Source organism: Agelaius tricolor, unplaced genomic scaffold (assembly GCF_023055355.1).
Source record: "Agelaius tricolor isolate 1412-34295 unplaced genomic scaffold, bAgeTri1.0.p SCAF_87, whole genome shotgun sequence".
NCBI lineage: Eukaryota > Metazoa > Chordata > Aves > Passeriformes > Icteridae > Agelaius > Agelaius tricolor.
The window spans coordinates 523,909-546,745 of NW_027269347.1; the positions used below are offsets into that span (position 1 = coordinate 523,909).

Genomic DNA, 22,837 nt, shown 5'->3' on the forward strand with positions numbered 1-22,837 from the left:
CACACGTTCCCTGTCCATGTCATACCCGCAGGTTTAGGATGGCCACCAGCTGGGACGTGTCCCAAGGAGGCTGTGCCAGCTTCTCTGGAAGGTCCTGTGCCCTTCCCAGCGCGGCATCAGCAGCCCTGGGGCTCATCCTGCTCCCCTGAGGCTGCAGACCAGGGCAGCATTTGCTGATGGTGAGAGCCGGTCCTACAGACCCTGTTGGGCTGTCTTAGACACCTGGTGCCAGGCATTCCTTCCAAGCTGGGCCACTTGGGCTGGGCTGGGGGCAGCCCCAGGGCAGAAGGCAGTGTGTGCAAGGGCCCTGGCTGGCACGCTGCAGCACGGTCACCGTGCCATGGAACGGAACCCAGTGACCAAGGCCCCTTTGTGACACGTGGGAAATAGAAGCTTGCCCGGCTGCTGGGAGCACGCAACGGGGCAGAACAGGACAGAGCGGTGCCGTGAGGAGCCCCCGCACAGCGCACTCGTTCCTGTCTGACCCACAGCCTTTGCGAGGCCTTATTCCTGCAGCTGAGCTCCAGGCCAGGCCACAGGACTTGGTGACGCGTGGCCTTGCCGAGACTTCTCTTCTGCAGGTGCTCTCGAGGGCAGGGTGTGGGACTTGGTGCCCCAAAGGCATCTCCCATCCCTGCCACCAGTGCCCTCGAGGCCTGACCACAATCGTTGACACCTTGAATCCGTGACCCCTCCACAATCCAGGAGTCTCCTGTCCTTGTGGCAGGAGCCCTCGAGAGCAGAGTGCAGGACTTGCTGTCCTGTAGCCTTGCCGAGGCTTCTGTCTTAAAGGTGCCTTCCAGGCACAACTGCAGGACTTGCTGACTCGGAGCTTTTCCGAGGCATCTCTCCTGCAAGTAGCCACAAATCCAGGCACTAACATGGAGCAGAGAGCCCTGAGAGCGCCCAAGGTGGCCTGGGGGGAAGAGGAGGAAGAAGGCCCTGCAGCTGCCCCAGCACAGGAGACCAAAGAGGTGCTGCCATTTGAGCTGCCGCAGGAGAGTGAGTGGCAGAGCTGGGCCACAGGCTTGGTGCCTGCAACCAGCTTGGTGCCTTTGCATCCCATCCCATCCCATCCCATCCCATCCCATCCCATCCCATCCCATCCCATCCCATCCCATCCCATCCCATCCCATCCCATCCCATCCCCTGGGCCATGCCCATGGACAGGACAGAAAAGGGGCCGGGCAGACACCCCGCAGAGGCTGTGCTCCATCCCCTGGGGCATCCCGGGGCTCTCCCTGCCTGGGCAGCGCAGGGCTGGGCCGTGTTCTCCGGCCTCTCCCGCAGCCCCTCAGCTCTGGCTGCGCTCGCTCTTTGCCAGGTGCAGCCCTGGAGCGCACACAAGAGCAGGAGCCCGCCTGTGGCCTCTTCCGCAGAACAGCGCAGGTAGCTGCAGCCATCCCCACCTGGGCTGGGCCTGCTGGCACCGCGCTTGCAGCATTGCCTGCAACATGCCTGGCTTCTTGCCCTTCTCCTACAGCTGGTTTGCAAATTCATCAAGAAAATTCGGGCGGAAGAGACCAGCACCATGGGCACTGGGCTCAGAGCCTATTGGCACATCTTCAAAAGCAAGACCAGTGCTGCTCTGCTGGATATGCTCGTAGAGGAGGGCTTTTCCAAGCCAAAGCAAGTAAGCAGCCTGTGGCCAGGCTTTGATCCTGCCAGGAATTGCTTGCTCTCCCAAGCCATGCCTGCTGCTCACTGCAACTCTTGGAGGCCATGGCAGCGTGGTGGCAAGGGGAGCACTTGTCTGGAGAAGCTGGGGCCATTCCTCCCTCTGGCAGCTTTCCAAGTCTCCCTGTGCCTTCTCCAGGTGCCCGCCATGGTCAGGTACATCCACCAGTGGCTCCTGGCCAATCAGTTTGCTGAGCACAGGCTGAACAGGAGCCTGCTGGATCTGACGGAAGCACAGCCCGCTGACGTAGTCGTGACGCTCCTGCGTGTGGCCCCGTCCTGTGACAGGTATGGGGCCCACGTGCCCAGAGGTGCTCAGGGCTCCCCAGCCCATCAGCCTGTACAGCCTGGCCCAGGTTGTACAGGTTGTAGCCTGGCGTGAGCAACAGAGAGTTCCAGGGCCCTCTGGCTGCTCCCTTTGCCAGCCCTGGCACATCAGCCCCAGAGCCTGCTGCCATGCTCCCTCGCTGCCCCTCAGGGGCCTGTCCCCACAGGCCTGGGCTGCCTGGCTGCTGCTGGCCAGTGGCATTGGGCAGAGGCAGAGCTGGCAGCCAGCTCGGGTCCCCACTGCTGCCCAGGCCCTGCTGCTGTGTCTGAGACCCCCCTGAGACAGAGCTCTAACCCCACAGAGCTGCTTTCACCATGTGGAAGAGCATCATGTGCTCGCCCAGGACTGCAGAGCCGGCGCTGCTGATACTCCTGCACGTGCTGGGGAGCTGGCCCAAGCACAGCACGTGCACCGCCGATGGGGACAAAACGGGCATCTTTGGCCTGGCTGTGAGTTTCTCTAACTGGCCTTTGCTGGCCCCAAGGCCGCCTCTCCAGCAGCTCTCCATCCCCCTTCCCCCAGTGCATCTCCCTGCCGCAGGCGCTGGCCTGAAACCTGGCCCAGGGGCAGCTCCAGGCCCAGCAGGCCCCGTGCTCCTGCTGCCTCTCTCCGGGCCTCTCCCTGCCAAGCTCGGGCCCTGCCACACGGACACCTGGGCACTGAGCGCTCTCTCGGGGGGCTTTGTCCTTTGCAGGCAACTGTGGTGATGTGGAAGATCCTCCAGGTGCCCTGTGTGCCACATATGGTGACGGTGTATTTCCCCCGCCTCTTTGTGCATCTGCTCTCCCAAGTGTTCCTCAGCACTCTGGATATGCCAGAGGAGGTCGATGCCTTCTGGAAGGGGATATGCCAGGAGGAATACGGCCTTGCCACCAGCCCCAACAGGTGCTCCATCCCACTCCTCCTGTCCCTGCCATGTCCCTGGCCAGGAGCCAGTGCTCCCAGCATGACCTGGCCTTTGCTGTGCACGCAGGTTTGCAGTGCAGACCCTGAAGTCCCTGCTCTTCCGAATGCAGCACCAGGATGTGGTGGTGGCAATTGAAAGCCATTGTGGCTGGGACACGCTGCTATGTGCTGACAGCCACCACTATGCCGTGGCTCTGCTGGCCAGGTGAGAGCCCCTTTTCCCCACAGCCTCTGACATGTGTGCCCAGGGAGCTCCACAGAGTCCCCGAGTCGTGGGCCAGAGGGCCTTGTCACCGAAGGATGGCCAAGCAGACTGGAAAAGGCTGGCACAGGAGGGTGCCCAGAAGAGCTGCCTCCCAAATAGCCCAGGGCCTCTTGCAGGATGCTGGGCAAAGAGCAGAGCTCTGTGAGTCACTCCTGGCAGAGGTTTGTCCCCCTGGCCCACAGCCTTGGCTCCTTTTCCTCCTGCCAGGGAGATGTGCTGTGTCTCCATCCCCTTGTGCTCCCGCATCGCTCGCTACCTGCTCCGGCTGCTCAGCACACAGGAGCCACGCTGGCAGCTGCCCGCCCTGGCCTTCCTTGTGGAGGTGAGCCTGATGGCCAGCGCCGCCTGGCTGAGCTGCCTGCCAGCTCTCTGCCCTCTTGCAGCCGCAGCTGCCTGGGACGGTGCCCGCGCCCTGTGCTGCTGCCTGGGCCCAGCCCTGTGCGGCTCCGGGCTGCTGCCGGCCGGCTCCCCTGTCACTGGCCTGTGCCTTTCAGGTCCTCCAGTTCCTGGACTTGAGTCAACGTGCTGCTAAAAGAGTCCTGCAAATCTTGTCAAGGCAGCTGCAGAGCCAGTGCAGAGAGAGGCATCGCCTGGCGCTCAGGGCCCTTCTTGAGCTCATTGAGGAGCCCTTCATGGTGAGAAGGGGGCAGGGGCTGAGGCTGAGCTGGGCAATGCAGTCGCTTGGGCTTGGCAGGGCTTTGGGCGCTGGGGCAGCTGCTCCCAGCTCTCCTGCCTCCCACTTCAGCTGCCCCAGTGCTTGGCGACAGGCCTTTGGCCTCTGGGCCCTGCGGTGGCAGCAGGATGGCATTTCACCAACTTGTCTTCCGCACAGACCAAAAAAATGTGGAGCCTGACTGAAAGTCTTGTGCGCTTCCTGTGGGATGCAGATGGAGAGACAGTTTTCATGACAGTCATGCTACTCAGCTTCATCATCTTGGACAATGCCACGCTGATGCCCGGCCCCATCACACTGCAGCTGCTTGAGGCGCTCCTGCCACTCTTTGACCACGTAAGGCTCACTGCCCCCAGCCACGGCCACTGGCTGCTGCCCGGACACTTTGTGCCCTGTGCATTTGCAGGCCTGCGCCAAGCTGAGCCCCGTGCAGCCGCAATGCTGAGCTCTTGTCTTCTTGCTTCCATCCAGAACAATTGGCAGGTTCAGCTGATCTCCATCCTGCTCTTCCGAACATTGGTGACTCTTCCACAGCAAAGGGAAAAAAAGGCCCTGAAGACAACCCTGCGCCAGAGCCTGCTGCCCCTCTTCTTCCACTGCCATGATGACAATCGGCTTGTGGCACAGGTGAGGACTCGTGGGCTGCTGCTGTCCCCCTGGCAGGGGGCTCGGCTGCCTCCTGCCCTGGCGCCTGCCGGGCTGCAGCCTCCTGCAGGCCTTGGCACAGGGACGCGGGTCCTGCGCCCTGGGCTGCGGGGCCATCTGTGCGGCTCTGCTGCTCTCCAGGCTTCTCAGGAAACGCTGCTTTGTGTGGCCAAGTTCCTGAAAAGGAGGGATCTTGAAAGACTGCTGAAGAGCCAGAATCTGTGGAAGTTCAGCAAGTGCCTGGTAAGGACGGCCTGCAAGCCCCAGCCTCAGTCCGGAGAAGCCCCCTGAGGGTGGTGCTCAGAGTGCGGGGCTGGCAGCTGTGCCCCTGCCCGCTGCTGCAGCCAGAGGCCGCGCGGGCTCTTCTCCAGGCTCCCGTGGGCCCGGCGTTGCTGCGGGGCGGGCCGGCCCCGCCGCTCCCCGGGCAGCAGCCGGCGCTCTGCCCTCTACGCTCGGGAGCCCGGCACCGGCGGCTGCTGGCCGCGCCTCAGGGCTGTGGGGCCAGAGGAGGCCGGGGCTGGGCGCAGGCAGCGCCCGGCCCAGGGGCTGAGCCAGCGCCAAGCCTTCCCTCCTGCCGCTCTCTCCAGCTGGCAGAGAACAGCAGCAGAGCGGCCGAGCACCTGCGCCGGGCCCTGCCCTACCTGCAGAGCCCACAGGAGTCCCTGCGAGCGGCGGCCATCAGCTTCATGGGTGAGCCACGAGCCCCAGCTCCCTCCCCGGCCCGGCCCGCCACAGCTCGGCCCCAGCCCCGCCTGCTGCCCTGGCAGCGCCAGCCAGGCCCGGCGCCGTGGAGCCCCGCCTGGCCTGGACATTGCTGCTGCCGCCCTCTGGCAGCTGTGCCCTGGGGCGGCAGCGTGCGCCAAGGGCCGGGCTGAGCCCTGCCGGGCCAGCAGCCCGTGTGGCCGCAGCGCCGGCAGCGCCGCTGGCAGGGAGCTCTGCCGCTGGCGCCGTCACAGGCTCTGTGTTCACAGGCACGGCTGCGCGGCACCTGAGGGGGAAGAAGGAAGAGCTCCGGCTCATCTGCAGCGGTGAGTGAGGCCAGCGGGGGCTGCCGGGGGAGCTGCAAGCCCTGCCCCGGCTGCCGAGGGCTCTGCTCCCTGTGCGCACCAGAGGCGGTGTGGCCAGAGCACACCGAGATTTCAGGGCCACCCGGGGCATTCGTGGCCAGCAGCGTCGGGCTGGTCCCCTTGCTCCCTGCTCCCTCCTGCCCATGGCTAGAGCTGGCTGCCATGGCCCTGCCAGGGGGCTCTCCTCGACTCCCCGCAGATCCGGGATCTGACCATGGCTCTGTCCCTCTTTCTTTCAGCCCTTCAACACCTGACAGAGGACACCAGCAGTGCTGTGTCAGACGTGGCACTTCCAACATTGGATGTCCTCCAGGCACTGCAGAGTGAGCCATATTCCATCTTCCAGAGGCTGCAAGATCAGCTCCGCAGGGCATGGAGGACTCGGCCTCATCTGTCCAGGCTCGGCTGGCTGCGCTGCTGCAGTTCTGCAGAGAGCTGATCGCAGAGGCTCTGTCTGCTGGGGCCACCTGAGCCAGGGGGAATTTTCCATTTCTCTAAGATTGTTCTTTTCTTCTTTTTGGTTTTTCTTTCTTATATGAATATAGAGTGTGTTATAATACCCAGACTCCCAGGAGCTTTCTTTTGCTACCCAGGCTCTGCAGGGCATAGGGGAAGAGGGGGAGAAGGGTGCCTGGGCTCAGCCAGCTGTCCAGGCGTGCAGTGTTGCAGGGAAAATGGCCAGAAGCCCCTTGGCCTTTGGTGGTTCTGCTGAAGCCTTTGTGCTGGTGACAGAGTGGCTGGGCAGGGCCCGGAGCTGCGGGGATCCCTGTGAGAGCGGTGCCTGGAGATGGCCACAAGCCCTGGGCCAGGCAGGAAGCGCCCTCTGTGTCCTCCTGCCCGTCTGCTGCTGGCTGCATTGCTGAGGGCTCCCGGGTGCCTCTGGATGGGGCTGCTCTGGAGCTGCTGTGGGGCTGCGGCGCTGCTGCTGGGCAGCTTGGCCGGGCTGGGGCAGCCCCTGAGGGGATGGGGCCATGAAGGGATGAGGGGCTGGGAAGCCCTGACCGGACACGGCACTGGGAAGGCACGAGGGGGATGTGTGAGGGAGTGGGTGGCTGTAACGTTGGCTGGAGCTGGAGTGGGTTGGAGACAGAGAGAGCACTCACCCCGATGTTCATGTGGCAAACAGAGAGCGTTTATTCTCAAGCCCTTCCTTCTAAAGGGCCTTTGAAAAAACCTGTCTGGATAATTTCATTGCTGTGATCTCTATGCCCTGTCAGAATCTGGCCAGTGAATTGCTCCAGCCCTGGGAGAGATGTGACTGGGCGAGGCCCCCGGCAGTCAAACCAGGGCTGGTCCATTCACACAGCACGAGCCAGCCTGCACTGTGACACACGGCAACAGAGTGCAAGGCACAGCTCCGGGTGCTCCCCAGGAACCTCAGCTCTGGGAGCGCTGTCTGCCCCAAGCTCCAGGGGCTGCAGTGCGAGCCCGGCTGGGCTCTGTCCTGGGGCCATCCTGCAGGGACAGCTGGACACAGGGAGCATTCCCTTGCCACAAACAGCCAAGCCAGGGCTGCAGGGCAGCTGCTGCAGCCCGGACTGCACTGTTATGTGCTGTGCTCTGGGGCTGGGGCTCCCCACACAGGGCACTGGGCTGGTGTGCCACAGAAGACAGAGAAGCTTCAGCTTCAGCCTCACTGAGGTGGGTGTGTGGGCTGGGAAGAGTGGGGAGGCTCAAGGGGATTCACAGAGCTCATCCTGCTGCAAGGACGAGGAAAAGGGAGAGGGAGCTCAGCAGTGAGGAGAGCTGAGGGCTGGAGAGTGGCTCTGAATGACACTAAAATCCCACTGGACCTCTGAGACATTGCTGCTCCTCAGCCAGTCACAAGATGAGACCCTAAGCCTGGGGCTCTGCCTTCCTCATGGTGAGGGGCACCAAGGAAGGCAACAGGGTGATGGAGACTGCAATGGGCTGGGAACTCACTGGGGGAAAAGAGGGAGCAGTTGGGAAGTAAAAGGCAGGTGGGGGAGAGAACTGTTCAGAGAAGAGCTGAGCTACAGCTTGAGCAAGCTGAAAAATGTCATTTGGGGTCATCCCAGATTGATTTCATTTCAGAAATTACTGAACAAGTTTATTTTTTGGGGGGAGTCACGTTTTCCCTTGGAAGTGTACACTCTGCAAACTTGGGCTGTGCTGCCAAAATGCTCAAGCAAGTCTGTGCTGCAGGTCACACCATTTCTTCTTTGGCTGATTCCGGCCCAGTGCTGAGCCCAGCAGAGCCCTGGCAGAGCCCAGAGCAGCCTCAGCAGCCACAGAGCCTGGCTGCAAGGAGAGAAAGCAGAAAGTGCCCATCAGCTGAGGGCTCCTGTGCCCTTGTGCCAAGGCCTGCGGTGCCCAGGCCATGCTGGCTGTGCCCAGAGCTGTGCCCAGAGCTGCCCATCCCTGCTGCCTTGGGCAGCAGAGCAGGAGGGCAGGACATGTGCCCAGCCTGCAGCCAGCCACGGCACATCCAGCCCTCAGCAGCTGCCCAGAGCAGGATGCTCCTGTGCTCGCTGCCATCTCCCAAAAGCTCTGATCCCACCCTGCCAAGCACACAGGGACCCACCTCACGCCAGCCACGGCTGCAAGAAAAGCTGCTCCCAAACCATGGCCTCAGCCTTCTCCAAGGCCACCGCTCATCCACGCCACAGCTGCTCCCAAGCACTTCCCAATACAGACTAGAGCCCACCTAGAATGCTTCCTCTAGAAAAAGAAACAAAAAATTATTGAAAATAGATTACAGACAAAAGGGGGAAACAAGGTCAAAACTCTTATCTCTGTCAGGGCCTTGAGGAAGGCCCAACTCCTACATGGTAGGGAAAAACCCACCCACGGGTTAGGGAGGCCCAGGCTTTCTCCCTTCCCCCCTGCACTGCCCCCCAAAATCACGGTGATCCCAAAGCAAACAAGGGCAGTGCAGCAGCCCAGCCCTTCCTTGCCTGCAGAGCAAAGCAGCCCCTGCACAGCTTCTGGAGTCCCACCTCTGCTCCCAGCATGGGGCTTTGCTTGTGTCGGGCTGGCTGCCCCAGCCCCAGCCCCAGCCCAGGCCACGGTGGCTGCTGGGGGCTGTTGGCAGGGCCAGGAGCCCACTCCCATTTGTACCCAGCCCAGCCCATGCCCCAGCCCTGCCAAAAGCAGCTGGGCAGCGACTGAAGGATCAGCTGCACCCGCCCCAGCAAAGGGGGAACCTTTGGTTCCTGGCAAGGCTGTGCAATGCCCAAATCTGGGAGCATCCCCCTGTGTGTGGACTCATCTGCAAATTCCCTGTGGAGCCTGGCTTTGAAGAAGGTGCCCCAATCAAAGTGCAGCATCTTCAGCTGGCCAGTAGCCAGGTCCAGGATGACGTTGTCATCCTTGATGTCATCCTGGCTGTCTCCAGCCGCAGCATCCCCACCTGGTACAGCTTCTCCAGGGGCTCCTTCTCCTTCCCTGGGGGGAGACCAGGCTCTCAGGGTCTGCCCAGGGCCCCAGCTGTCAGGAAACCAGGACAAGCAAAACCAGCTCAGAGGGCAGCCACCAGTGCTGGGCAGAGCAGCTCAGCTCCAGCACAAGGGCTGTGTGTTCCCATCTGATGAGCCCTGGGCAGTGACATAGGCAGGACAAAAAAGTCTGGGTTCCTTTGCTATTCATTGCCAAGGCATGTGTGGAGCTGCAACTTACCAGGGCCCTGGATCAAAGTGTGCCTGTGGCTCTCTCCCTTCTTCTAGGGGAGATGAATATCCTGCATCCAAGGATGACAGAGCAGCTCTTCTAATGAGGGCCTTTCCACGTCCAGCATGGATAAACACCGCCTGATCAGATCTTGGCACTCTGGGCACAGAAACTAGAAACCACTGGGCAGCCAGAGAAGGCTCCTGTTGTCTTTGCCTCACTATTGCCATGCCCAGGCCTTGCTGGATATGCTCAGAGCTGGACCTAAACTTTCCCATCAATTCCCTGTTTTGGAGGAGAGCAGGACATGTGCCACCTCCTCAGCAGCTGCCAGAGCGGGATGCTCACGAGCCCGCTGCTGGCTCCCAGCACTGGGATTCCCCCCGTGCCCAGAGAAGAGGATCCACCTTGAGAGAGCCCTTGTGGCAGCGGGAGCTGGCCCCAGCTGAGGTTCCGGCCCCTCCTGAAAGGGTGCTCCCCGCAGACCATCTGGTGCAGCAGGATGCCCAGGGACCAGATCGTTGCTGCCTCGCCATGGTACCAGCCAAAGTGGGTCCATTCCGGGGGGCTGTAGGACGGTGTTCCTATGGAATACAGATGGAGTTCAGCAGGGGGATGCTGCTGCTCCCAGAGCCTGGCCCCAGCATCCCTGGGCCTGCGGGGGCTGCATCAGTGGCACACAGGGTGACCACTGCCCTCTCGCCAGCACCTGGGACTTGTGCACAAACTTGGGCTTGGAAAAGAAGCCACTGGTGTTAGAAGAGGGCTGTGGAAACCCTGGCAAGACCCAACCATGACAAGGAAGAACCCACTCAGTGCTGGTGAAAACCATGCTGTTATGAATTCGAACGAGGCCAGATCTTGAGAAGGAAACAGGCCCTCGTTTATCAAAACAAACTACAGAGGACAGGGAGTCTGAGATAACCCCAAACTCCCACACAACAACCCAAAGATAATGATGTGTCCCAAGCACGCTGGGTTCTCCCCCATATAGTACATCCCCCAGAAGGAGAAGAACCCCAACCCAGTCAAAACCCTCATTTTATAACCCCTCTCAGGTCCAGGATTGGTGGGGTTTGGATCCGCACGTTGATTGGTCGTTTTCCGGTGTTCGCATTGGTCCTTATCAATATTCATTCTGGACCAATCATTTTCTCAGGGCATCGAATGATTGGTCAAGTCCCCTGTCCAATCACCTCCCGCCCCCCTTTGACTATCACCCCCACCAAACCCTGGACCTCCCCTCCCCAGGACCCACAACAAACACCCATCAACTCACCCCAAAACAACAATTCCCAACCCAGCTCCAATTCAACACAAATTGGATGTAATAAGTAGCAATACGTTTGTTCATTAATTAAATCAATAGCTACATAATTATACAATATAAAAGCAATAACTAAATAGCTAAAACAGCTTGATTCTTAAATGTGCAGCCACACATGGTTGCTTGGCTTGCAGGAATCGTATAGTGCTTTGGGAATTCCATGGTAAAGATATACCTTATAAGGGAAACTTCACCCAGCGGTCACAGAGGAAGGCTGTAACAACAATCCTTAAACTTGCAAGAATTGCTTAGGCTTGCAGGAATTGTATAGTTTTCTGAAAATTCTACTGTATAGATATGCCTTATAAGGGAAAGTTCACTCAGCGGTTAAAGAGGAAGACTTGGAGCCTTCATCCCACGACCACCAGAAGGCAGAAAAAGACCCCCTAGCAAGTGAACGAGCAAGCGCAAAAGACAGACCACGTCATCCCTGAACCCGGGAGAAGAAGGCAATAAAAGGCGAACCTTGGGGATAGGAACGGCGCGAGCCTAGAGGAGCGGAGACTCCCGGCCGCCCAGCGCTGAACTTTGCTTATTCTCGCTTGCATAATAATAAATATAATTATATGATCCTTAAATCCAGTGGACTCGTTTATCACAATTTGGTGCCGTGACTTGGATCCAGAAAACAGGGTTGGTTCGAGAATCCTGGGGGTGTGCCCCACCACCTGGTGGCCCTGGCCTTCTCACCCGACCCCTCATCTGAACTGACGAACCTAAATTCGGGAATAAGCAAGGAAAACACCGGTAACCCTGTAAACTTTGTGCACGAAGATCCGAGCGACGACGCAGGACGCGTGAGTATACGAGGTGAACCGCTCGGTTGGGGTTGGGATCCCAGGGCACAGTGAATGAGACGTCCACCTGCGGACGACGTGAGAGGGACCCTCTAGTAGTGCGGTTCTTGTAGCCCGCGAGGGAGCGAGCCATGACCGAGGGGTTTTGTGTGTGTGTGTGTGTGTGTGTGTGTGTGTGGAGGTGCCTTGGAAGATGGGGCAGAAGAAGAGCAAGCCTTCTGATCCCATGGGGGAGGGTCCCCAGTTACCCCCAATACCTAAGGACAGTCCGTTAAGATTAATGATCAAGTATTGGGATGACTTGCCTTCCAGAAAGGGGAAGGATAAGGCAAAAATGATAAATTATTGCATGGTAGTACAGGGAGGTAAGAATCTGGATTCAGGAAGTATATACTGGCCCATTTTTGGATCCTTCCAGGATTGGGTCTGTCAAGCCCTGAACATTTATGTGAATTCTAAAGAGCCAGTGAACCCAGAGGAGAGTGCATATGCTAAATTATGGTTGGTAGGAAGTAATGAGCAAACGGCTAGGTTGTTCCCCCTTAAGGGAACAAGGGGAGGAAGACAAAAAGAAAAAGTCTCGACCGGAGGAATATGTTCCTATTTATCCTCCCCCGTATATACCACCAGCTCCCCCTGAACCCCTCCCAAATGCACCCCTGATATCGGCCCCTAATAGACAGCAGGTCACGGACTCCCGGGATTGCAGAAGGCGTACTTGGAGTCAGATGAGGACAGTAATTGAGGAAGGAGAGAGCAGTGGGCTGTTCCCTCTCAGGGAAATAGCATTAGGAGGACCTCAAGCTGGGATGGGGTTTGTCACTGTTCCCTTGAACTCAGGAGATGTCTGCAAGTTTAAGAAAGAGATGGGAAAATTATTAGAAGACCCCGTAGGAGTAGCAGAAAGAGTGGATCAGTTCCTAGGGCCAAACAGATATACTTGGGTAGAGATGCAATCCATTCTAGGCATCCTATTTACAACAGAGGAGAGAGGGATGATTAGAAGGGCAGGAATGAGGATTTGGGACCCCCAACATGTTCAAGGTCCTGCAGCTGATGTGAAATGGCCCTTGCAAAATCCCAACTGGAACAAGCAGGACCCCAACCATCGTGGTCATATGCAGGACTTAAGAACCATCACAACCCAGGGCATACAAGAGGCTGTGCCCCGGGGACAAAACATAAGCAAGGCATTCAAAGAGTGCCAAGGAAAAGATGAGACCCCCACTGAATGGTTGGAAAGATTAAGGAAGAGTTTTCAGTTATACTCAGGGGTGGACCCAGAGACGCGAATGGCAGCCTTTAATAATAAGTTTGGCTACAAGTTCTGGTGGGGTGGTAACTGTTTGATGTGGCTGGTGCAGCAGAAAAAGCCACTCGATGATGATGAGTGGGGTTTTTGAAGTATCATCCCACTGAAAGAGCAGCACATGGAAGTTTGGGCACTTACCAAAAATACCGAGGCTGAGGGGAAGGGACCGGTCTGTCCGATGCGCCTGGCGGTGTTTGATGGCGCTGGCGACTCTCTCCAAAGCCTCCCAGGCTTCTGGCGTTAGCGAGCGTGGGGAAGCCAGGTCGCCGTCTCCTCGTAGAAGGTCGAAGAGCGGTGCCAGTTCTTCTGTGGTGAGGCCCAGGAGAGGTCGGATCCACGTGATGACGCCGCACAGCTGTTGCGTGTCTCTTAATGTCTGGGGGTGCTCGTTGATGGACAGAGGTTGAGGCACGACGGTCCTTCCTGTGATTAAAAACCCGAGGTACTTCCATGGGCTCCATAGCTGGATTTTTTCCTGAGCTATCTGAAACCCCGCGCTTTCGACAGCTGCGACAGTCTTGGAAAGTGCTGCGTCTGAGTAAGACTTGGTGGAAGCACAGATTAGTACGTCGTCCATGTAATGTAGGTGTGAGACTCTGTCCGAAGTTTCTCTCATCTGCCTCACGATCGTCATTGGGGACCACTGAAGAAAAGCCCCTTGTCTGAAGTTTCTGGCCCTGGTGGAGAAAGTTACATGCCAAGGGCCCCGAGACCTGAGCACAGCTGCTGGCATTGCTAAGCTATTGTTCACAGGTGTGTTTGCTGTATGCTACACTGAACCCAATGAAAGGAAGAAGGGGGCCCCTTGCCTTTTTGCAACAATAGCCTTGGAAGTTGTCCCACCTCTCGGCCTGGCTGGACTTCTCCTGAGTTTTGGGTGGTCCCCCACAGAAGACCCCTCACTTGTCTTACAACGGCCGTGACAGACAGACTGAGATGTACAAGGCCTCTCCATCAAAGACCGAGACATGAAATCCCTGTGTGAAAAGGCCCCCCCACACTCTTTCCAAGGACTGGGACTGAGACCCCTAACCTGGGGGAGGTGTGTGGGGGAGGCAAGCTAACCAAAGCAAGATGGATGTTGCAGGTGCGAGCAGTGGACCAAGAAGACAATGGCTCTCGCCCACTGCAGAGAACATGGACTGTGTGTACCCTTCTCTAAATACCATTTTTTCCCCAAAAACACAATAGACTACCTCTGATTCGGTTTCAAGTTTTACCCCTTCCCCCATCAACAAAAAGAGTATAATAAGAGTTCAGATGAACTGCAACCCTGAGATCTCCCCAGACGTGACCTGGTGAACTCCATTGGCTGGACATCAAAGGACTGCGCCTTTTCTATGTTTGGTAGCTCTATACCTTCCTTTCTCTTCCTCCCTCTTTTTCCCTTTTCCCCAATTCCTCCCCAATGCATTTTCTTGTGGTTATTCAATAAAGGTACATTTGTTTTGATTATCACTGCAGCCCCCTTTACCGTGTCGGTGTTTTTTGCACTCTGAGATCAACCCACGAACCATCACGAAACCCGTTCGTAAGGATGGATTGTGACACTTGCATACATACTATAGAAACCTTCTATCAAACCTTAAAAATTCTCTACAAATTCATTTCCAACATTACTGGGTCTGGCACCGCCCAGATCTGGTGTTTGCTGCCACCTCAAGTGCCCAGACCTGGAAATTCCATTGTTCTGGCAGAGCCAAGTCCAGTAATTTTCTGGTAAAGAAAGTCAAAATCTGGCAATTTCCCACTGCTGGCACTGGCAATGCCAAGATCTGGTGTTTGCTGCCACCGCCTGTACCCCAGTCTGGACATTTATCGGTTCTAACACAGCCCAAGTGCAGCAGTTTTTTTGGAAAAAGAAGACAAAACGCAGCAATTTCCTGGTGCCAAGACTGTCACCACCCAGACCTGGTGTTTGATGGCACTGCCCATTCCCAGATCTGAACATTTCCCTGTGCCACACAGCCCAAGTCCAGCAATTGGCTGGCACAGAAAGCCAAAACCAGGCAAATACCTGGTGCCTACACTACTCCGATCTCGTGTGTGCTGACACCGCCAGTGCCCCGATCTGGAATTTTTCAGATGCCTGCACAGCACAATTCCAGCAGTTTGCTGGCACAGAAAGTTCACATTTGGCAATTTCCTGGTAGTGGCAAATACCCCACCAAGATCTGGTGTGCGCTGGCACTGCCAGTGCCCACATCTGGCAATTTCCTGGTGCGAGCACGACCCAAATGCAGCAATTTTCTGGCAAAGAAAACTAAAACCCGGCCACTTTCTGCTACTGGCTCTGGCACTGCCCACATCTTCTGTTTGCTATGCCAGTACCCAGATTTGGAAATTTCCCGGTGCCAGCAGAGCCCAAATCCGGCAGATTTCTGTCACTGCCAACGACACCACCCAGATCTGGTGTTTGCTGGCAGCGCCAGCGCCCAGATCTGAAAACTTCCTGGTGCCAGCACAGCCCAAGTCCAGTGATTTGCTAACACAGAAAGCCAAAAGTTGGAAATTTCCAGGTTCTGGCTCCAGCACCATCCAGATCTGGTGTTTGCTGGCAGCGCCAGTGCCCAGATTTGGAAATTTCCCAGTGCCTTCACAGCCCAGGTCCAGCAATTTGGTTTTAGCTAGCTTAGGCAGAGAAGTTCCTGGGACTGGGACTTTCCTTTTTCTTGGAACTGTTGAAACCTGCTCTGGACTGAAAACCCAGAAAAACACCTGCAGCTCACACCTGTGGCCCACCAAGGTCTGGGACGCTGCATTCCAGCACCAGAGGGACTTAGAAGAGACCGAGTGAGCCAACTACAACCCACAAAAAGCACTTTCTGAATTTGCCATCTCTTCAGCACTGTCAGAGGTTTTATTTAATATTATTCATTTTTCATGCTTGGGAATACTTTACTTGTTAAATAACCTGGTTTTCTCAACTTTTCTCCAGGGAAGTTTTTTCCGGAACTAGTAGGAGGAGAGGCCGGTTGAAGTTGCTTTCTAGACGGACCCCTTTTGGAGGTTTCCTCCCAAAATTTGCCCTAAAGCAGCACAAACAGTCACAATGGAAACTTCACCAGTGGCACAACACCCCAGCCCACCAGGAAAAGAAAGGACATGTAAAGTTCTCCAAACATTTGTCCTGCTTTGCTGCAAAAGTCCTGCTGCAGACACTGTGCAGTGTGGAAAGCCAAGAGAAGCTGCAGCTGGTGGCAAATCTTGGGACAGGAGCTTGACCTTGTTCTCCAGGAGAGATTCTTGGCAAGAGCAGACAGGAGAAGATTCCTGGAAAACAGGAACAGCTTTCCAGAAGGGAAATGAAAATGAAAGAAACAATCCAAGATGTTTTCCTTTATTTATTTCTATGCTCCCCTTTTCCATGTTGCACTACTTCTCCATCCCAGTAATTCCAGATGCACTGTACCTCTAAGATCGGTGACTTAGGGATTTTTAGACACTCTAAAATACCATGAGCCACACACAGTTTTGCTTCCCCTGTTTTTACTGGAAGGCAACACTGGAGATGTAAGTGCAGTGCTGGGCTCAGGTAGGAATCCTAGCCCAAGGGAAGGTGTCCCGCCAGTGTTTGCCCCTCAGCCAGGCCAATGCAGAGCAGCAAGCGAGGGGATTGCTGTGCCAGTGTGCAGGAGTCAGGGCTCTGCACCTGGGCTCAAGGCTGCAAAGTTCCCGTGTTTGGACAGACTCAGGGGCTGTGCCCGGGGCGCGCGGGGCTCGAACGTGGGGCTCGTGGGGCGAGCGGGGAACGAACACGGGGACGAACGGCCCCGGTGCTTCAGTTGCAGCGGCGGCAGCGGCGGCAGCAGCAGCGGCGGCAGCAGCGGCGGCAACAGCGGCAGAAGCAGCAAAGCAGATAATCGATAAGGATCTTTCTCTTTCTCTCTTTCTTTCTCTGTCTCTCTTTCTTGGTCTTTCTCTCTTTCTTTCTCTGAGTCTCCCTTTCCCGCCGTCGGGCACCCTTCTCCCGGGGTCCCTCGCCCGGCGTCCCTCTCCTCTCCCCGCCTCCCTCTCGTGTCCCCGCCTCCCTCTCCCCCTGCCGGGCCGGGCCATGCCCCCGGCCCGCCCCCGGCCCCGGGCGGGGCTGCCCCGTGCCCGGCCCCGCCCGTCCCGCCGCGGTCTCGCCTCCGCCCGGCTCTGGCCCTACTGGCGGTGGCGCTGCTGGGCGGGCATCAGTGCCGTGTGCGGGGGCGGCATCGCCGCCCTTTGCCTCCGCCTGGCCCGAGCCCGGCCCCGGCCCCGAGGCAGGCTCCAGCCCCGAGCCCGGCCCCGGCCCCGGCCCCTCCCGGGGCCCGCGGAGGACACAGGCGGCGCGGCCGCTGCCGCCGCCTCCGCTGCGGCTTCCCCGGCCCGAGCTCCGCCGCTCGGCAGCGCGGCCGCCGGCCCCGAGCCTCCCGTGCCGCGTTGCGAGGAGCGAAGGCCTGGGCATGGCCGGCCCGGGGCGGCTGAGGGGCGCTCGGGGGCCGTTGCTGGCCCCGGGCCGAGCGCTGACAGCCGCGTTCCGCCCGCAGGGACGGCGCACGAGGCCCTGCAGGAGCGCTACCGCCTGGGTTCGCTGCTGGGGCGCGGAGGATTCGGCAGCGTCTTCGCGGCCACGCGGCTCTCGGACGGCGCCCCGGTGAGCGGCGGGGCCGGCGGCGGGCGCAGGAGGAGGGGGCGGAGGAGGAGGAGGATGGGGCTGGGCAGGGCGGGCGGCGAGCTGAGCCCGCTGCTGTCCTTGGCTTGCAGGTGGCCATCAAGAGGGTGCCACGGAACCGCGTCCGGCACTGGGGCGAGCTGGTGAGTGAGCGGGGCCAGCGGCAGCAGCCGGGGCTGCCGGGCGGGGATGAGCCGAGGCCCGGCACGGTGGAAGCCGCCAGGACGCCTCGAGGGGGAGCGGGCGTGGGCGCAGCGCAGGGCGCAGAGCATCCCGGGCTGGCTCAGGGCTTCCCCAGGCCTGGCACGGCATCGGCCCCACTGAGGGCATCGTGCTCCTCCCGCAGCCCGACGGCAGCAGGGCCCCGCTGGAGATCGTGCTGCTAGCCAAGGTGTCCACTGGCTTCCCCGGCGTGGTGCAGCTGCTGGAGTGGCTCGAGCTGCCCAACCACATCGTGATGGTGATGGAGCGGCCAGAGCGGTGTCAGGACCTGCAGCGTTTCATTGAGGCACGGCAGTTCCTGCCCGAGGAGGTGGCGCAGGAGCTGTTCCGCCAGGTGCTGGAGGCCGTGTGGCACTGCACCAGCTGCGGGGTCCTGCACCGCGACATCAAACCTCAGAACATCGTGCTTGACCTGGCCACCGGGCAGGCCAAATTGATTGACTTTGGCTGTGGCACCTACCTGCAAGAGACAGCCTACACCCACTTTGCAGGTGAGCCCACGTAAGGGTGTACTCCTGGTCCCGGGATCTCATGGCCCAACATCTCCCAGCCCAAGCGGGGATTCTCCCTTTTGCTGCCAGTCAGGGGACTGAGTCTTCAGCTGAGTTGCTTTAGAGCGGGGCTGGGTGGGGAGCCATCTTCCAGCCCTGCTGGCAGCCTTTGCCAGCCACTCTGCCCAGGACTGGGGCTGGGCTGGGGCAGCCAGCCCGACCAAAACCCCCCTGGGTGGGGGTAGCAGAGAGCGGGGAGGAACCTGTGCCCCAGCCAGTTTGGTGTGCAGGCGAGAGGAAGGGCTTGCACTGCTCCACTCGCCCTGTTTGCCTTGGCTTCCTAATATTTTTGGGGCAATGCAGACATGGAGGATAGGGGCATGTTTTCACCAGCAGTGAGTGGGTTCTTCCTTTGCATGTCATGGTCAGGCTTCCCTCTTCTGACACCAGTGGCTTCTTTTCCAAGCCCAAGTTTGTGCACAAGTCCCAGGTGCTGGCGAGAGGGCAGTGGTCACCCTGTGTGCCACTGATGCAGCCCCCGCAGGCCCAGGGATGCTGGGGCCAGGCTCTGGGAGCAGCAGCATCCCCCTGCTGAACTCCATCTGTATTCCATAGGAACACCGTCCTACAGCCCCCCGGAATGGAACGACTTTGGCTGGTACCATGGCGAGGCAGCAACGATCTGGTCCCTGGGCATCCTGCTGCACCAGATGGTCTGCGGGGAGCACCCTTTCAGGAGGGGCCGGAACCTCAGCTGGGGCCAGCTCCCGCTGCCACAAGGGCTCTCTCAAGGTGGATCCTCTTCTCTGGGCACGGGGGGAATCCCAGTGCTGGGAGCCAGCAGCGGGCTCGTGAGCATCCCGCTCTGGCAGCTGCTGAGGAGGTGGCACATGTCCTGCTCTCCTCCAAAACAGGGAATTGATGGGAAAGTTTAGGCCCAGCCCTGAGCGCATCCAGCAAGGCCTGGGCATGGCAATAGTGGGGCAAAGCAGACAGGAGCCTTCTCTGGCTGACCGGCAGTTTCTGCTTTCTCTGCCCAGAGTGCAAAGATCTGATCAGGTGGTGTTTATCCGTGAACTCCTTGGAAAGACCCACATTAGAAGACCTGTTCTCTGATCCTTGGGTGCAGGATATTCCTCGGCCGTAGAAGAAGGGAGAGAGCCACAGGCACACTTTGATTCAGGGCCCTGGTAAGTTGCAGCTCCACACATGCCTTGGCAATCAGAAGCAAAGGAACCCAGACCTTTTTGTGCTGCCTGTGTCACTGCACAGGGTCATGGGATGGGCACACACAGCCCTTGTGCTGCAGCTGAGCTGCTCTGCCCAGCACTGGTGGCCGCCATCCAAGCTGGTTTTGCTTGTGCTGGTTCCCTGACAGCTGGGGCCCTGGGCAGAGCCCTGAGAGCCTGGTCTCCCCCCAGGGAAGGAGAAGGAGCCCCTGGAGAAGCTGTACCGGGTGGGGATGCTGCTGCTGCTGCTGCTGCTGCTGCTGGAGACAGCCAGGATGGCACCAAGGATGAGAAGCTCTTCCTCAGCCTGGCCACTGGAGGCTGAAGGTGATGGACTTTGATTCTGGCACCTTCTTCAAAGCCAAACTCCACAGGGAATTTGCAGGTGAGTCCCCACCCGGGGAAATGCTGCCAGATTTGGGCATGGCCCAGCCTGGCTGGGAAGCAAAGGTTCCCCCTGTGCTGGGGCAGATGCAACTCATTCTTCAGTCGCTGCCCAGCTGCTTCTGGCAGGGCTGGGGCATGGGCTGGGCTGGGTACAAATGGGAGTGGGCTCCTGGCCCTGCCAACAGCCCCCAGCAGCCACCGTGGCCTGGGCTGGGGCTGGGGCAGCCAGCCCGACACAAACAAAGCCCCATGGTGGGAGCAGAGGTGGGACTCCAGAAGCTGTGCAGGGGCTGCTTTGCTCTGCAGGCAAGGAAGGGCTGGGCTGCTGCACTGCCCTTGTTTTCTTTGGGATCACCGTGATTTTGGGGGACAGTGCAGGGTGGAAGTGAGAAAGTGTGGGCTTCCCTCAGCCATGGCTGGGTTTTTCCCTACCATGTAGGAGTTGGGCCTTCCTCAAGGCCCTGCCAGAGATAAGAGTTTTTCCTGTTTTTCTTGTTTTCCCTTTTTGTCTCTAATCTCTTTTCAAGAATGTGTTGTTTGTTTTTCCAGAGGAAGCGTTCCAGGTGGTCCAGTGCAGATGGGGAAGTGCTTGGGAGCAGCTGTGGCGTGGATGGGCGGTGGCCTTGGAGAAGGCTGAGGACGTGGTTTGGGAGCAGCTTTTCTTGCAGCCGTGACTGGCGTGAGGTGGGTCCGGGTGTGCTTGGCAGGGTGGGATCAGAGCTTTTGGGAGATGGCAGCGAGCACAGGAGCATCCTGCTCTGGGCAGCTGCTGAGGGCTGGATGTGCCGTGGCTGGCTGCAGGCTGGGCACATGTCCTGCCCTCCTGCTCTGCTGCCCAAGGCAGCAGGGATGGGCAGCTCTGGGCACAGCTCTGGGCACAGCCAGCATGGCCTGGGCACCGCAGGCCTTGGCACAAGGGCACAGGAGCCCTCAGCTGACGGGCACTTTCTGCTTTCTCTCCTTGCAGCCGGGCTCTGCGGCTGCTGAGGCTGCTCTGGGCTCTGCCAGGGCTCTGCTGGGCTCAGCCCTGGGCCCAGCTGGGCTGGCTCTGCCCTCCCATTGCTCTGACAGCTTTGCATCAGACGAGCCCCTTGCGAGCACAGCGCCTGAGCTTTCTGCTTTGGCAGCTGAGTGAGATTCTGCTGCAGGCCCAGAGATTGCAGCTGGGGACACACATCCAATTGGCAAGAACCCAAACCCTCCACAGTCCCAGCTGAATGCCTGGATCTGCACAGGGTGTTTGTCTGTCCCATTCTTCCTTCTTGATTGGCTGGAATTGTGCAATTGCACTTTCTTCCTCCTCTAGAAGTGCCTGAGTGGGCTAAAGCAGGCGAGTGGGCCGTGTTCCTGAGGCAGTGCAGTCTGGAGCTGATGGATGGAGAATTGCCCTTCTGCACTGCCAAACCAGAGCAAAAAGCCCTAAGGGGCACTTGGTGTCTCTAAGAAATCCCTGACAGTTTCAAAGGGAATGTGCATCTCCTTGCCAGGCTGAGAAGGAAGGGCATCTTCTAAAGGATTTGGGCTTTGACAGAGTTTCCATTCCCAGTCCTGCTTGGAGCGGGAAGGGCACAAAGCAATTTCCTCTTGCTTTGAGCACAATTTCAAATGGCAATGTTGGAAACAAAGCCCAAAATCTTTTCAAAGCCTGCTGAGGTCAGTAAGATCCACGCCATCAGCACATTTACAATGTAAATAACTGAGTTCCCCTTTAAAAAAGATCATTTACCTCTTAATGCAAAGTTTCAGAACTTTTTCACTAACACTTGGGTTTTGTTTTCATCTTTCACATTTTATATAGTTTTTTTTTCTTTTTCCTTTTTTTCCTTTAAATAGAAAACATGTCCTACAAAAGGAGTGTCCTTTGCTCCTGGTTCCTGTGTGGAGCAGCTCCCTTGCTGCTGGCTGAGCTGCTCAGGCAGAGCCCGGCAGCTCCTGGCCCTGCAGGGCTGAGGCTTTTCCCCGTTGCTGGGCACAGACTGATGGAGCAGCACTGCTGAACACGGGCACACACAGAGGGCCCAGCAGCAGCTGCCTTTGGCCACCTGAGGCTCCAAGGCCCAACCTCTGAGCAGCCAGGGCTGGAAGAGACTGGCAGCATCTGATCCCTGACTCTGGGCCAGGGCTGCACAAATGACCCCACAGCAGCAGCAGCAGCAGCAGCAGCAGCAGATGGAGCTGACTTTCAGCACAGCCCCTGGCCCTGTTCCCTCCCGTGTGCAGCGGTGTCAGAGCAGCCTGAGGCACCTGGGAGCCCCCAGTGCCAGCAGGGACTTGAGATGGCAGCCCTGGTCTCCTGGAGGCTGTGCAAGGAACGCAGCTGGGCACTCCCTGTCCATGGGGAGCTTCCAGATGGAAAAGGCTGCTGTGCCCAGGCAGCTCCAAGGGCACAGAAAGGAGGCTCTGGAGCACTGGATCTGTGCCAGTGCCACAGTCCTGGGCAGCAGCCAGCCAGCCCTGGGGGAACAGAGGGCACAGCAAGAGGGACAGAAGCAGGCAAGGGCAGAGACTGGGAAGAGCCAGGCCCGCGAGCAGGAACAGCTGCTCCATTGCACTCTTGGAGAAAGCTCTTGGCTGCTTCAAAGCGCTGAAAGGCGTGAAGGGCAGAGAGGAGGCCACAGCAAACAATGCTCCTGTTTGCACAGCCTCCCCTCTGCGTGTCCCAGAAGGAATTGGATGGACTGGATTCGTCTCTCCGAGTGCTCTCGTTCAGCATGAGCAGCTCAGCACCAGGAGCTGAAGGAGCTGAAGCCTCAGGCCACAGGAGCTGGGCAAGAGGGAACTTCTGGAGCAAAGTAATGCTGCTGAAATAGCCCCAGCTGAATGCAGCGGATCTCATCATGGAATCACAGAATCCTTTCTGTTGGAAAAGCCCTCTGAGCTCACCCAGTGCAGCCGCTCAGCCAGCAGTGCCAAGCCCAGCACTAAAGCACGTCCCTGAAGTGCCAAGGCCTGCACAGCAGCCCTGAGTGAGGCCTGGACAGCAGGCCCTGAGCCCAAGGTGGCCTCTGGAGGAACCTTCCAAGCAAAGGTTATCTTTGTATCTGCTCCCTGCTGAGATATGCATGGTCATTAGCACTGTGATAGATGTAGCCACTCCTTAGTGAAACATGGATGGACCTTTGTGTATTTAGAAGCCAGAGAAGGCCATGAAATCTGACATCTGGCCTTGTGTGGGGCTGAAGGATCAAAGTCAGCTGCCTTGGCTCCTCCTTGAGGCCTGGCCAGGCTTTGGGAGGGAGCCA

At 58.5% G+C, this 22,837-nt stretch overlaps 1 protein-coding gene across 1 annotated transcript; it reads left to right on the forward strand.

Annotated features, from left to right (window-relative positions):
* Positions 1-16,084: 16,084 nt before the first annotated feature.
* LOC139585677 (serine/threonine-protein kinase pim-1-like) lies at positions 16,085-19,126 on the forward strand. Its single transcript, XM_071418515.1, has 6 exons — positions 16,085-16,140; positions 16,567-17,248; positions 17,359-17,409; positions 17,613-17,979; positions 18,595-18,771; positions 19,020-19,126. The coding sequence occupies exons 1-6, from the start codon at positions 16,085-16,087 to the stop codon at positions 19,124-19,126; spliced, it is 1,440 nt and encodes a 479-aa protein (XP_071274616.1).
* The last annotated feature ends 3,711 nt before the right edge of the window (positions 19,127-22,837 follow it).